This window comes from Polyergus mexicanus, unplaced genomic scaffold, assembly GCF_030449975.1.
Source record: "Polyergus mexicanus isolate NDT 795.1 unplaced genomic scaffold, iyPolMexi1.0 SCAF_2, whole genome shotgun sequence".
In the NCBI taxonomy this organism is placed as follows: domain Eukaryota; kingdom Metazoa; phylum Arthropoda; class Insecta; order Hymenoptera; family Formicidae; genus Polyergus; species Polyergus mexicanus.
In genome coordinates, this window is record NW_027223322.1 from 11,865,471 (window position 1) to 11,880,520 (window position 15,050).

At 44.5% G+C, this 15,050-nt stretch overlaps 1 protein-coding gene across 8 annotated transcripts in view; it reads right to left on the reverse strand.

Moving 5' to 3' along the window:
* The window catches only part of Dac (dachshund family transcription factor), a 183,995-nt gene that overhangs the window by 66,704 nt on the left and 102,241 nt on the right, over window positions 1-15,050 (reverse strand). For all 8 annotated transcript variants that reach the window (XR_011447963.1, XM_070308748.1, XM_070308739.1 and 5 more), the window contains one exon: window positions 2,067-2,143. Coding sequence is in view for 7 of the 8 variants with exons in the window: in XM_070308748.1 (XP_070164849.1) it covers window positions 2,067-2,143 (77 nt within the window). In the remaining variant the exon portion in view is untranslated. The remainder of the gene's footprint in view (window positions 1-2,066; window positions 2,144-15,050) is intronic.

The following is a 15,050-nucleotide window of genomic DNA, read 5'->3' on the forward strand; positions in this document are numbered from 1 at the left end:
AATCCTTTCTTTCACTGCTCTGTCCTTTAGATTTATTTTTTTTCTAAAATGGTCATTTTGTCCTTTATTTTGTGAATTGAAATAGTAAAATCGTCGAATTTTGTTTCCGTCTCCCCGGGTGTAGTGCCCCCGCCACTGAACGGGTATTTTCGTTAGTGAATAATATGTGGACCATTGACAAAACCAAATTAAAAGTCGAAACATTGGAAGCGTGTACTTGTACCAAATGCAACTTCGACATGACGTGTATAGAGTTTTATGAATTTTTAAAATACAAACCCGATTTATTAAAAAAAGTTCATTCTTGTGAAAAATATCAAAATTAAATTATTTTTAAGTAATAATACGATTGCTTAAAACGTTGTGTTGTTTATTATTGCCAATAATAAACCAATAATTTATTGACGTTGTCTATTATATTTTATAATAAATGTTATAAGCCTTTTCAGTTTTAGTGAAACAAAAATAAACGCAACCTGCTTTTTTTTATTACGAAACAATTTCCGATTTGTCCTTTATTTTCTCCAAAAGAATATAGTCACCGTAGTTATAATGCACAGGATCGATATCAGACTCGAATTGACATTGCGTTCGTGTTTCTACCCGGGACGATAACACCGGAGAGCGACGTCAATCTTTCCCGAGGAACGTTCGGTCACGAAGAACGAGATGCGCGTCCATCGACCGAACTGACAAGTTGATGGATTTTATTTGCCGCCGCGCATCCCCCGTTTAGACGAGAACAAGCGGACTATCCACTTTCCGAATCTCCCGGCCGCCCTTCCATCCCCGTTGCGACCGACCACCTCTTTCTCTTTCCGCGCATCCCTTTTTCCTTCCTCCGACCGCGCGCGCGCGTATTTGATATCCTAGTATTTTAATCCTGACATAGATAGATACTGTTTGGGCAACGGTCGTCGGCGCTGACGCATTGCTTCGGGGCCACTCGTGATCTCACGGGTAGACGCACGAGTACCCAATGAGTACGTGTATATGTGTATAGTATTTAGTAGAGACCAGCTCCTCGGCCGTTTACGTGTGTACGCGCCCGGAGTTTCATGTATCTCGTTGGCTATTGAAAGAGAGGGATCGCGGTTTTCTCGATTCTCATCCCAAGGCGCCATCTAATGAATCGTACATCTTTTACGTTAAATTGACTTCTACATACTTCGGCTCCCGTTGGGGACCGAAATCTCGGTAGCGAAGGGTCTCTCGCGCGAATTGCAACCGATATATTTCATAAATATAATTGCGCGTGTATTCGTATTATCGAAATATGTACATACGTATATGCGTGATCGATCGAAAAATTGACATTATATGACAGATTTAAAAATGTACAGTAAACGTTGAATTGTGTTGTCTTTGACGTAGGTGAGTCTATCGCGGAAGGGAAAAGGGAAGAGAGAAGGATTCCATCGGATGGATTATAATATTATACGGAATTGGAAAAAGAGGTATAAGGGGTGTAACCCGATATCGGACTTAATCTCCGGGATCCTAAACGCCCGGGACGCCTCATGGTTCGACCGCTCCAAACGCGGACAAACACAAGCCAGATGGAAAGAAAGGTAGAGAAATACAGAAAAGAACAATCACGATCGGACTCTGTCGGACCGCCGCGCCGCGCCGCGCCGGACTGTCGTGGTTAAAAATCTTTCTGCGCCGCTTGACTTCGAATCCGCATCGATCCGACCGTTCTCTGGCAACTCTGACGATTAAGCATCTCGCGTTACCGACTTAATCCAGGTGACAGCCGCCGCGACGAGACAGGTAGGAATGCGAGAAACGGTATTGAAAATTATAAGCCCGTATAAGAAACGTCAGCGAGATAAATCGTCGTTAGCGTTCCTTCGGAGCCAACATTTTCTTCACGCACATTGATATAATTGAATAAAGTTTAGTTTAATATTTAACAAGCATTAATTATTAATTGATGTTAAACTATTTATTAAATTTTCAACAAATGCAAAATGATAAATTGACGTGACTTTTTACATAAAAAAGAAATTGCTGTGATTAAATTGAAAAATCGAGCATCAAGAGATTCGCTTTTGCAACCTTACCATTGTGCGAGCTGAGGTCCCTGGGTTTGTGGTCCAAAGCCAGCGCTCTCTCGGCGTCGCTTCTCTCCTCGCGGAGCCTGTAACAGAGAAGGAAAGAGAAAAGAAAGGTTTCGTATTAATCCGAGGGGATTTAAATCGAGCGAGCGCGGAGGTGGACTCTCCGCCGCACTACGTAGGGTATTAATTAAATAATTATTCTAGTCGCTGGACGCAAGGGATCCGCGTAGGAAGATAAGTATCGGTCTCGCACAACGCGACGGTTCTCGGTCGTATCACCGTATACCATGTATCGTTCTTAATCGCCTCGTCCTCTGCGACATCGCATTTATTTAATCCGCCACAAAGACGCCGTAAAGAAGAATTTCATTTTTCACGTCGCCGACAATAGGTCGACGAGATTTATTCGAACCTATTTACAAAATAAAATATCTGCAAACGAACGGAGCGGAAACAAATATCGTAAAGCATATTTCAAGCGTATTTCAAGATTCTGCAGTTTTTCTGCTTTAAATTTTACTTCGATTTCCTCGAGCATCCCGCTTTATGAGTCGCTCGTTAATGCGGCGCCGGAGCTTTACGCTCCCGCGCTATAAGAAACTTTTAATCTTGGCTTTATATTGTTTGGCACTCGTGCCCGCGGGCTCCATCGCGTGGTTTACCAGGAATCCTTAAGATTTCTGTCTCAATGACGCAGTTCGCATTAAGAAGCGAACGAGGATTACAGAATCGAGTCTTTCGTCGGAATTTCCGTCATAAAGCCGAGAGGGAATGAGCCAAATAAAAGCTTCTTACAAAATTACATTTTAGCATGGTTCTCCAACGTCAACGCGAAAAGTATGATCGATCTTTGTGGTAGATTTTTCACAGATCGCGATTAATAGAATAATGAAAAATTATCGGCCCCATTATCGCTTAATGAGCGTTTGACTACTCCTCTGAAATAATATCACTTCGCGGCAAAGAGAAAATAATTTTCGGGTGACAGAAGAGAGTTCCGTAGTACAAGCCCTTTGGCTAAAGAACAGGCGGGCGGATTCCTTAATCGTGAGTAAAGAGTTGAGGGCGAGAGCGACCCTCGACAGCATTGCCGCAGAAAAAGGGGGACACGTCGGACGATGCCGCGGCTTTTATCGTGAGGTTTATAGAGCAGGTCATCCGCATAGTCATTTTATATTGCAAGGAATGAAGAGAAAGAAAGAGCGAAGAAAATAAACGTATCTCACGTGTGATTATACTCTTTCGCTATTGATTCGTTTCTCTTATCTCGTTTTCTCTCCCTTTCTCTCTTTCTTTTTTCTCTCCTCTTATACTCGACTCGCCAAATTATTCTCCCGGGTATATTTTTTCCGGCTTCTACGTTGTGGTCCGGAGGGGGGAGGTGCCTCTTTCGCACCTCGAATCGAACCGCGGACCATTAAGTAAGAAGTTAATATCATTAAACATAATATTGGGCGCATCTGGGAGCCGCAGAGCACTTACCGACCCCTCCGTCCACCCTCGTCCCCGCCCCTTGCTCGCCGCCGCAAAACCCTCCTGTCTCAGCCCCATACTTCGTTTCTGCACCGCGAACTCGGTTCCCCTCGCCCCCCTTCTTCCCCCGCACGACCCTCTGCAACCGCTTCGCTCCTTTTCACTCCCGCCCGCCTCCCCCTCCTCCCTCCTCTCCACCCTTAATTTTTTAATGAGAAAATGCTTTCAAAGAGCCGGAGAGAAATACTGTGTCTACGAGCGATAAGTTACGGCGGTGTTAAGGGAAACGGAGAGCGGCTTTATGTGTGCGCCTCGCACAGGCCGCAAAATGTAAAGATTTCCCGCGACAAGGAAGAATCGAGAAAAGGATACTTCTTCAACGATAATAATGCCAACGATGTGACATCGCGCCATTGGACACACCGCAATAATTCGAATAATTATAACAATTTTGATGATAATTAAATTTTAATTGGTAATGCGAGTCTATCAAGACAGAGGTAATCTTTTTCCGACAAAAAAAATCGTCGACAATCTTCGGAAGCGAAATGGCGAATGAGGAGAACGTCAGGCGGAAGCGAGTAGATGGAATGTGACGCAACGCGCAAAGTCGATTCATTTAGACGTCACGAGCTTGCAATAACCTGGCTACGAACCTGGGGTTATTAAATTTGTAATTAGTCGAATATTACGCTCGCCGCGCATTCACCGTGTCTACGGTTACGCCGCGGCGTCCGCCGCGCATTTTCGCATCTACGTGCGTTTGGCGTGTATCCGCGTGCGCGATTGCGTTAATACGGGTTTCATTATGCGCGCGCGTAATACGGCTCCTACGCTCGCGAACGATATCCAAATAATTAGTGATCGCCTAGAGCCCTACCTCGGTCGAGGTAAAGTCTCGTATACGCGAGAGAAGGAGAGAAGGAGGAGCACCGTTTTCCCGATGTTTCGGCGAGGAAACAGCGGCGTATTCGCCAGTCGAAATTACGACGTCGTTAATCGGAAGAGGAAGCAAGAGCCAACATTTATATTAAATTCGTCGTCGCAATAATTAATACCATCATAAATAATCGTGGCCGCGAGCTCTTGCGAGTCATGGTGATGCTCGCCCACGCTTTGCGCCTCGCGAAACTAATAAGCCCCGTGCCGAAAACGCGCACGACCCTCCTGTATCTTTAGCTTTAATTTTGCGTCAGTAATGACGAACTCTGCGGGGATTCCCTATCCGATGTTCAGAAACGGCCGCTTCGAACAGCGGGAGTTCATTAAGAAGCGGGCGAGACTTCGAAGGTCGGGAGAGAGATAGAGAGATGATTCCAGATCGTTTCGTGAAATCAGATCGCGGATCCTCGCGGACGGATATTTCTCGCTGTCTCGCGGATCCGACGCGCGTTGAATCCGATATATAACGCGGAGCCCCCCTCCCCCCCCCCCCGATACTCTTCTCCACCCGGTCATATTTTTCCGGTCGGCATTCCGGAGAGACGTATGTATGTTTTTTCGGTCGCTTTGACGTTTTCGATCAAAACGGGACGCGCGACAAACAATGGGGTGGGATTTCCGCGTCCACGTCCACCCCAAACGCATCGTACGCATAACGCATCCGATAATGACGATAGCAATTGTAATTTCGGCACGACAAAGGGCCTCTGTAAAATGGCGAAGGTATGTCCCCGCGCTCTTCGATCCGGCACGGCCGTCCAACAGCTTTTTTAATAAACGATACACGTGCCATCGGCGTTCCGGCATTCACATACGCCAATGAATTTTTATCGCGATGCGCGTCGTCGCATGTCGCGGCGTGTAAACATTTTTTTTTTTTTTTTTTTTTTTTTTTAAACCTAAATCGCGAATCCCCAATTATTCGCGCGTTTATCCCGTTATCGAGTAACGTAAAGCCCGAACGTCGTAACGCCGATCGACACACTGTTACATTCATAACCATCAAGCGAACGAGACGAAAATTTTGCAGAGCCGCTAACTGACATGAAAATTTTAATCGCCGTCAAAAAATTTCAGTCTACTTTGTATACGATAAATTATGAAGAAATATGTTAAAATGATTCATACACTTCTGAATTAAACTAGATAGTCAAAATATATATATATATATATATAACCGGGTGATGCTAACTTAATACGAGTTATTTCACGTAACCGTTTGTTTAATTCTATATACGAAATTAATCTCGTAGGAGGGCACAACACATTTTCTCTCTGTACACGTACATCTCGAGAAGGGTCCTTCTCTCGTAGATATTTCGACCAAGTCGAAATAATAAACGACCTGGATCTGTGCGGAGGGTCGTAACATGATCCTTAGCGCGAGCTTCTACGAGTCCAGGAGTGAAAATTCCACCCTTAGGACCGTGACATTTGAAGCGAAAGGGGTTCTGCGACTTTGTCGTAACGAGTGTTCTCGTTGCAGACGCAACGCGATCTCAAAAGGATACTTGCAATTGTAAGGCAGCGTCTTTTCGAGTATTGTGTCAATAATTGTAATATGTACTACGATTAATAAGAAAATCTGAAATTCTCACTAAATTATATCGATATCAATTCTTGTTTCAAAGATATAATTTCGTGTTCGCGATGCACGTCAATTTAACGTGGGCGCGATCTAATTCAAACAAACGTAAGGGCAGAGAGGAAAAATGGGGGACTTAATTCGGGAACGTGGCGAGACCATAAATTACTGACGGGAGATTCCTCGCTGACGTACTACAAGCGTTGAAACTCTGGTTCCTTCGCGCGAAGGGCGATGGATTCGAATTACAAACGATGCCGTCGCCGACAAAAAGGGAGTCCGATCCTCTGTGTTCTCTCTTGCCAGATCCTTACAGATATTATCCGGCATATCGCGAGAGACGGACAACATTTATCAAACTGTGCGCGATTCGGGAAAGGCTCTCTCCCGAATTCAATCAGCGGATGCCTGACATTCCACGAACATCAATAGGGCAAGTGAAATAAGACGTCTGACTTTCTGACATTAATTTCTGATTTTCTTCGATTCTATCTCAAAATTCCAAGTTGCGAAAAGACGATCACATTGGTATATTTTCAAGATATAATTATTTAAATAAAAATTTTCTATCATCATAAGTGATTAATATTTATATCTTTTCTCAATTCTAATCTATTCCGTATTGTTGTGTATATTGTTACGTTTTTATCGTAAAAAAATTTCGACGGATTCTTCGTGATTTAAAACAAGGAACATTTTTTCCCCGTAAATATTAATTCGATCCTCAACATCCGTACGATATTCGTGTAGTAGCCAGCGATATTGACTAAACACTGAATGTGTATCTCTAATAAACACTTCCCGCTTCGGAATTTGTCTATCGGAAAATAATCGCCGGTATTCGACAACAAGAGCAGCGCCATCGCAAAATCCATAAACATCATATCGGCATTCTCGATATATGCCGGATATAGTAACTGACACATACTACTATACTATATCTACATATTACTATATACTATATTGTCAAGAATGCATAGAAACGCGTATAAAAATCGTTAATCCTTATTACGTTAAGTTAAAATAAAAAGATGACACGAGAGACACACGCTTGGAACATTTTTTTACGCATCCTTCAAAAGAGTACCTACGCATTTTTTAAATTAGTTCTCACTTCTTCGGACCCTCGTCGTTTTGACTGATAGATCCGAGCGGCGGTCACGACGCAATCGTACACAGGCTACCGTAGCTAACTCCATATCAATCCGTGTGTATTCGCCCTCGCGCCTTCCCGCTCGTAACGAGTCATGATAAATGACACGAGGCCCGCCGACGATTGAGATTAATTCACCGGCGTGCGTCTTGCAATTGACTTTGACGTCTGCACAATCCGAGGCGATTTCCACGCCGGAAATCGCGCCGCTCTCTCAACTTGGCGCGAATCCGCTCTCGCTCTCTCGATCGTTTCACGATCCTCTGAAATTTGCCGATTATTCGAGAATCCGAGATTAATAACGGGCGAGTCATCAAGGAGTCACATCGATTCGCAGCGCACAAAGCCTTTGTCGTTAAAATTCACATCTTGACGGGAGTCGAAATTATTTCGAGAAATCGATCGAAGCCGCAACATCTCGCCGAGAAAGGAGAAGGAGCGGAAGATCGGCGTACGACGACGCGCGCGGCCCCCATCATCCTTTCGTTTCCGACGAATCGGGCTAATTATGTATCCCCTGCGGGACCCCCGCGGACAGGAAATGAGACTCCCCGAGTTCTCCTCATCTGTTCCGTGTATATGTATATGTATATATTGTAGAAGGATACGTTCGCATACATCCACGCGAACGACATACATATTCCCGCGGAGCCCGAAGTGAAAACGCAGTTGTATTAAGCCCGACCGAAGGGATCAGATACGAGACGGCGGCGATAACCTCCGACTTTATCCTCGCGCGGGACAGCGGTTTAATTAGACGACGCCCGAGATTCGCCTAGAAATGTTGATTGAGCTAAATTGTTTTCCTCGGGGGCATGTACACCGTCTTCGTCGTCATTCGACCGAGGCGTTTTCCTTTACCCGACCGAGGGGCACCTATCCTACGCGTTCCGGGGGTGCTAAGGAGACAATGCTGATTAAGCGACGAGATAACCGGCTGTTTAGTCAAACGACTCCCGGATCGTTTCGACGGCCCGATTGTTTCGCCTCGGATTTTGGCCGGGGACAGGCTTGTTAATTCATTCCGCAGAGGACGATCCTACCGGGAGGATTTAACGCAAAGTACGGTTACGAGAGTAATCTTACGTGAGGATTCTGAATACGCATTCGTATCTCGAACTAAATACGGAAAGCAATAAAATATACGTATATTATTGACGAATTATGTAGCTTACATCGCGATGATACGTTGATGACGCGCGAATACGAAGCGTTAATACGAAAGATCATAATTTTTTTTTTTGGAAAGCAAGAGCTTAAAGAGAACGCGTAGCAAAACCAATTTTTCTGTCATCGAGTCACCGAAAATCCGGAGAGTACTCGTAACCGTTAACGTCGACAGTTAGAATGGAAATAGAATAGTAGCGTGTAACGCGGAGAGGCAAAAATGATGATCTTTCTTTCGTTAACGCAACCAATATTTATATCGAACATTGTCGTTCCGTCTAGTTCCATTCGTTCTCGTAAATACGCATACGACAAATTTACATATGTATGTGTAATCGAATTAGACCGATCTTCTTACATGCGTTCCTTATGTACAATATATATGAGATGAGGAGCTTGAAGGCTAATCTTATATGGATCGACAAAACCATATCCATCTTCGTTCACACTCGAAAATCTATAATTAACCGAGACTTTTACCGACAAGATTGATGACTTTACATATAATTTCGAACGTATTAAATATGCAAATTTAAATTAAGATATTGTTAAAAAATTTAAGAATCTTAAGGACAACAAAGTAAATGCAATTCAATTAACAAATACGAATAATGTAGTTTTGGAATGCTACAATTAAATATAAAAGAAATGATGTATGAAGATATAGTCAAAATAACATTCTTACGTAACACTATCTCTAGTTAATATTTAATGTACCGTACAAACGACTGGACAGAGCGATAGCGCGTCAACGGAGAACATATTAGGTTTCCGTAATAAAGTGTAATGCGTAAGACAAGCCCCGAGTAGAGAAGCTCGTTAACAGATAGCACTTTGAGTGCACCGGCACTATGCGTCATACATCAGAAATGACGTTCGGGGTATGCGAAGTAGGGGTGCCTAGAAAGGGTCTGAATTATGAAACGGATCCGCCCGATTCTCGAGGAATGTACTTTGCTGTTACCACTTGTACGTGTGTGTATGTTTATGCTAGACGTACATACGGACTTAAGCAACGCGTAACATGGCCATTTTCAATTTTAACGAACCATCTTTTATCCTCGCTACTTTTTTTTTACGGTCTGACGTAAAACACTATGCGTGAAAAAGAATACCGATACTCTAATCATTATATACCGGATTTTCGTTCGTTCGTTCGATCTTCCCGTATTATTTAAGGCGCGTCGCGGAGAAAAAGTCTCGTCGCTACGCAATCTTTCGTCGAGAAGCCAAACACGGTGATCTGTGACCACGGTCTTCCCTCCCCCCTCCCCCCACCGCCCCGCCCTCCGCCGTCGTTTCACGAACGTAAAAGGGCAACGGCTTTCCCGCCGCGGCTGATCCACCCTGTGTTCCGTCATCGCCCGCGTGCGAAAGCCTCGAGAGCATTTTTCAATTCTCCGCGAAACTTTACGATAGGCATCTTCCCCAGGAGGAGAAACGGGCGCGCACCCCGCGCGAAACATTTGTACATAAATCTGAAAATTATGACCTTCGCGCTCCCTACCTCCGCGCGCTTCCTGCACCCCTCGCGCCCTGTGTCGCGCCACCCCATTCCAGGGAAACAGCAGCAGCAGCAGCAGCATCATCGGGGAGGGCATATGCCTGCCAACGCGTAACGGAGAGATAACCGCGGGCTAACCCCTCGATCTGAACGCGGCGCGTACGTGCGTGCGTGCGTGCGTATACACGAGGCTGCATATCTTGGACGCATGGTATGCGTTACCGTTCTGCCCCGAAGTCGCCCATAAAGGCCGATATAAATTAGAATCAGTGGAAAATAAAAATCACTTTCCAGCAATGCGTCGAGCTGCGCACGGATCATTCGATTAAGGGCTATCGATGGTCGTTACGGGATCACTCTTCTCCACGACGTGACAGAAAAAAAGAGATACACAAAGATAGTGGTCGGGAAGGATGGTGGGGGAGACAGAGAGAAAAAAAGATAGAGCATGATGGGGCTTATCGCGGTTTCGGATGGAGTCAATCTGCGGGGGTTTCACGCCGCGCGCCGGGACGTTTTTACCCCAATTCCAGTCCCTCGTGGACTTTTTACGTGCCCTAACCCGCCGCTACTTCGTGCCTCTTTCACGCCAAAATAACGGGAGGACTCCGTTTCGTAGAACAGGAAAAAGCCCTTCGATACCCTTCGGAAAATGCTCTACGTCCGAAAGCTGTGTATCCTCGTGAGCTTTATCCGTTATACGGATTTACAAGACGGCGTCGAAACTTATCATTTCAATATATAGAAAAATAGATAAAATGAAACTTCTGGAATCTGACGTATAAGTAACTTTCCCTCCTCTTTTTCTATCTCGAAAGGAATTCAACATCTGACAAACATCGGTACAAAAGAGAAGAGAAAGTACGATTAGATCTTAACCGAAGAGAAATTTCAATCGTAGGGGATTAAAATCGAAATCGGCGAGGGGAACGAGTAAATCAATTCTTCGGCGAGATCGCTGAAACTTTTGACGTACCATCGATTAGACGGGACTATCGGAACCACGTGCGCGCATATAAATAATTCCATTCCGATTTACCCCTTTGCGTATCGTCGCTCCGAAACCGGGGACGAGATGCAGAGTCGGGCGGAAAGGGGAAAGGACGAAGAAGAGGGTTGTCGTAGCGTGACGGTTCTGCTCCAAGTTTGGCGGCGATAAGTCTTCGCTGTTCGATCGCTTCCCGGCCTTTTCTGAACGCCTGGATGCTCAGCCGGCAGGCAAAACGCAAATAAACTCACGGATACCGGCTCCTCGCCGCAGCCTCCGATACCGCCAGCTCATCCCTATTCCTTCCCTCCACATGTACACCCCTCCCTCCCTCCCTCTCTCTCTCTCTCTCTCTCTCTCTCTCTCTCTCTCTCTCTCTCTCTCTCTCTCTCTTCGTATATCCGGCAGAGTATATTCAAGAAAAATATGTTGTGAGAAAAAATCGAAAGTTATCGCACGACGCGATGGCTTTTCGTTTTCGCGACACGAGATGTATATAGATCAGAAAAATGTTCTCACTGTTATCAAAAGCCCGAATAATGAAATTAACATGTTTTTCTCTCTCTTGAAATCTTTAATATCATCTTTCAGATTTTTTTTTGTTTTGTTTTTTTTTCAAGAGAAACTGATTAAAAAATGTAAAAAGGAAAAGGGATATTACGATAAAACATTTGTGATCTTCCATCTCTATCTTTTTTTTTTTTTTTTTGTGGATGCGTATATAGCATACAACAACAATGTAGGTGCAGGCGACGCGTGTGCGAAAATATACGCGTAAAAGGGCCCTTATCGGGTTTGCGCAAGAATAGGATTCGACGACGCTTCCGAAAGCCATAACCGAAACGGTAACCGCCACCCTCTGACTGATCGAACTTATTCTTTTCCTTCAAACCACCCTCTCTCCTCCCCCCATCCCCCTTTCGTCGCGCATTCGAGTTCCAGCGATAATATTTGGCTGAAAGAGCGACGGGGGCCCTCGAGAAATGGCGGCCGCGTCATTTTTCTGGAAAATTGAATAGACAAAATCGAATATTTGCCTACTCAGCCGACGATTCTCTCCCTATGTCGATTCTTCGGCGAGGGATCGTTTCGAGAGATAAAGATCGGAAAGAGATAACGGAAAGATTGAAATGGACGCGGAGACAATATCGTAAGTAACAACCTTGCTCCGTTTAAAAAAATACTATTTGCGTGCGATAAAAATGAAGGAGACGCGCGCTTAATTACTGTTTATTAGCACGAAACAAGATGACACTCTACCCCTTCGCCTCGCACCTTCGCACTTTCTCATCAACCTACGCTTAATTTCTAACCCTTCCGAGCACTATCCGAGCGAGCGAGGGGAAGGCGGAAGAGCGCCGGCAGTATATTAAGCGACACTCGGAATTACAAATAACAAATTGCAATTTGATTCCCCGTACGCTACGTTCGTACGAGGTGGGGAGTTTCCGCAGGGCCGAGGGCGCAATTTATCATTAGTCCGCCGACAATTTGGTGACGGCCTAGCGACCTTCTCGGTCGCGGAGAGGGAAGTACGTTGCTCGCATGCGAATAGATACGCGTTTATATATATGTATATATGTGTATATACAATATATATATGTATATACCAATATTTTAGGGTATTTCAAGTTTAGATAAAATTTCTTTTCTTAATAACCGCAAATATATCGATAACTATAAATTTATGTTAATTTTCATCGACAAACTTTTTTTATAATTTATCACAAGAAACACGCAAAGTATCATATTCTTCGAATTCGCAGTCGTGAGAAAGTGAGACGTGAGCAAGTAGCTCATATTCTTCGCGCGTCGTCGCGGTGAAAAGAACAACGCGAATCGGGGGTGGTTTCTCGCTCGGAATCATCGCGTACTGGGTGATCCCGAATAAACAGAACCAGGGCTAAGCCGATGGCGGCGAAGGGACCTCGAAGGACGAGTATCCACGGTGGGTGGGTGGAACGCGAGGGAGGCGCGGACTGAAGCGGTTTATATGGCTGTATGGCTAAAGGCGCATCCCCCGAGCCGTATCGATCGTTGACTTTAAAATTCAAAGAGACCGACAATAGCTTCCCTTTCCGACGAGCCTCTGTACTACAATATCATATTCCGTTCCTTTCGTTTCATTGTCTGGTAAAGCCTGCGCTAATAATAAAAGATTGCTACCCTGGAAGCTATGCTCAGAGAGAGAGAGAGAGAAAGAGAGAGTAAGGAAAAGCGAGCAAGAGATAAAGAGAAAAGATACGACTGGCAAAAAGAGAGAGAAAGAGAGAACAGGGGCTCGGCTTGGAAAAGTCTTCCCAACTTCGGTGCTACATCATCCAGATAGTCGACCCATAATGCGCCGGTGAAAAGTTCGTCGAATTCTGCGCGAATTTAATATGCCGCGCACGACCGCCCCTTTGTGCCGCTTTTGTTAGGCCGCTGTCATTCCGCCGCGTGCCGTTTGGTTTAACTGCGATTTACGTTGCTCTAACTATGATTAACACAGTTTATACCCGAATTTACACTCTAGACCATTATCGGATTATTCTTTTTTTTTCTTTTTTTTTCTTATGTACGAATCATATGAAAACGTTATCGTTCATAATCCATGAACCTAATTCGACGCACGATTGCCAGAAACGTGAGGGAATAATAATGGATAACGGGTTAAAAACGATTTGCCAAAATAAAACTGTAAGGGGTCGAGGAGATAGATACGGTAGACATTCTTCTGGCAAGAAGCAACAATAAAGCCCGTTCAAATTACATAGGTAACGAGGACAGAAAGCGAGATATTTGTGCGGGAAGAAAGGGAGATGGTATAGCCGGAGGGGACGTAACAATGGACGATCATATTAAATCATAAATGTAAACGAAGATGGGGCGGTGGAATGAGAAAGACGCAGCTATACCGCAGCCCCAAATAATGAAACTCCTCGATGTCCGATCAGAGTCAGAAACATGACTGCGTTTGTACATCTACGCTTTATTACATATCTATATAACTTGTCGATAAAAGTTATTTTATTAGCGTATCAAATAATTAATTTTTTTTTGCGCAGAGAGAGAGAGAGAGTGAGAGAGAAAATCTTTAGTTAATTAAAATTTTCATATTCAAATACAAAATTTTGTATTAATATAAATGCTATATTTTTCCCTTCGTAGATTAAAGATATTCTCATAAGTTTTTTTTTACATACACGGTGACTTTCGGCAACGCATCAATCGAGAGCAAATCGAGAGCCACCTGCGCGAGTTGCGCAAGAACACATATTCGCGATACCTGAATCGAGATTAAACGTTTCGAGGGATGCGAAATGAAATATTTAGCGATCCACAGAGCCGAAACGAACCCCGTGCGATCGGCGGACCCCTTTGTCAGCGCGTTATAGACATCGAAACGAACAGGAATGCAGTGTAACCCCTTCTCACCGCGTGTCGTACACGTTGAATTATTATAACGTCGAACGCAGCAATGGACTTTTATCTTCCTCTCCAACTCTCTCCCGTTATATAAGTACCATACTTTTCTCCCTTTCTATCGCGACTCTCCCTTCTCATTCACTATTTCAAATATCTCGTAATGTCACATCCGTGAGATGTTCTATTTGCGCATGAATAAAATCTTATATATACGATCAATGAATTTTTGGTTATCGCTTAATTACCTTTACAAGACCTTCGATTTGCCTATTTCATTCATCAATGCGTGTTATCGCGTCAAAGAAAACGCGACCGACGATTGTATCGCAAAATGACTGCGCATGGGAAATGTAAAGGAGAGCGGGGGAAAGATGTCGAGGGGAAAAGGAGGAGGAATAAAAAAAAAAAGATGACGAGTCATTCGCCGAAATGGATTAAGTCGTGCGAATATTGACGCGCGATGTTGGTTAGATCGATCGGCCGTGTGTTTCACGAAAAGACGGGCGGGCGGAGGGACGCTGAATGGACCGGATTGAAATGTCGGACGACGTGAATGGCGGCTTAAAAGAAATACATTAGCGCAATGTGAAGGGTTACTTGAAAATAAACTGGAATAAGCGAGTGCTGCGCGCGCGGTTACACTCAAACGCCACCACCGGCTGATGGTGGTTGGTCGGGCGCGCATTCGCCCTTTCGGGCCCTGGGTACTCGATCATTCTTTCAATGCAGAAACGACACGCCACCGAGGGTGAGCGTCGACTTTATGT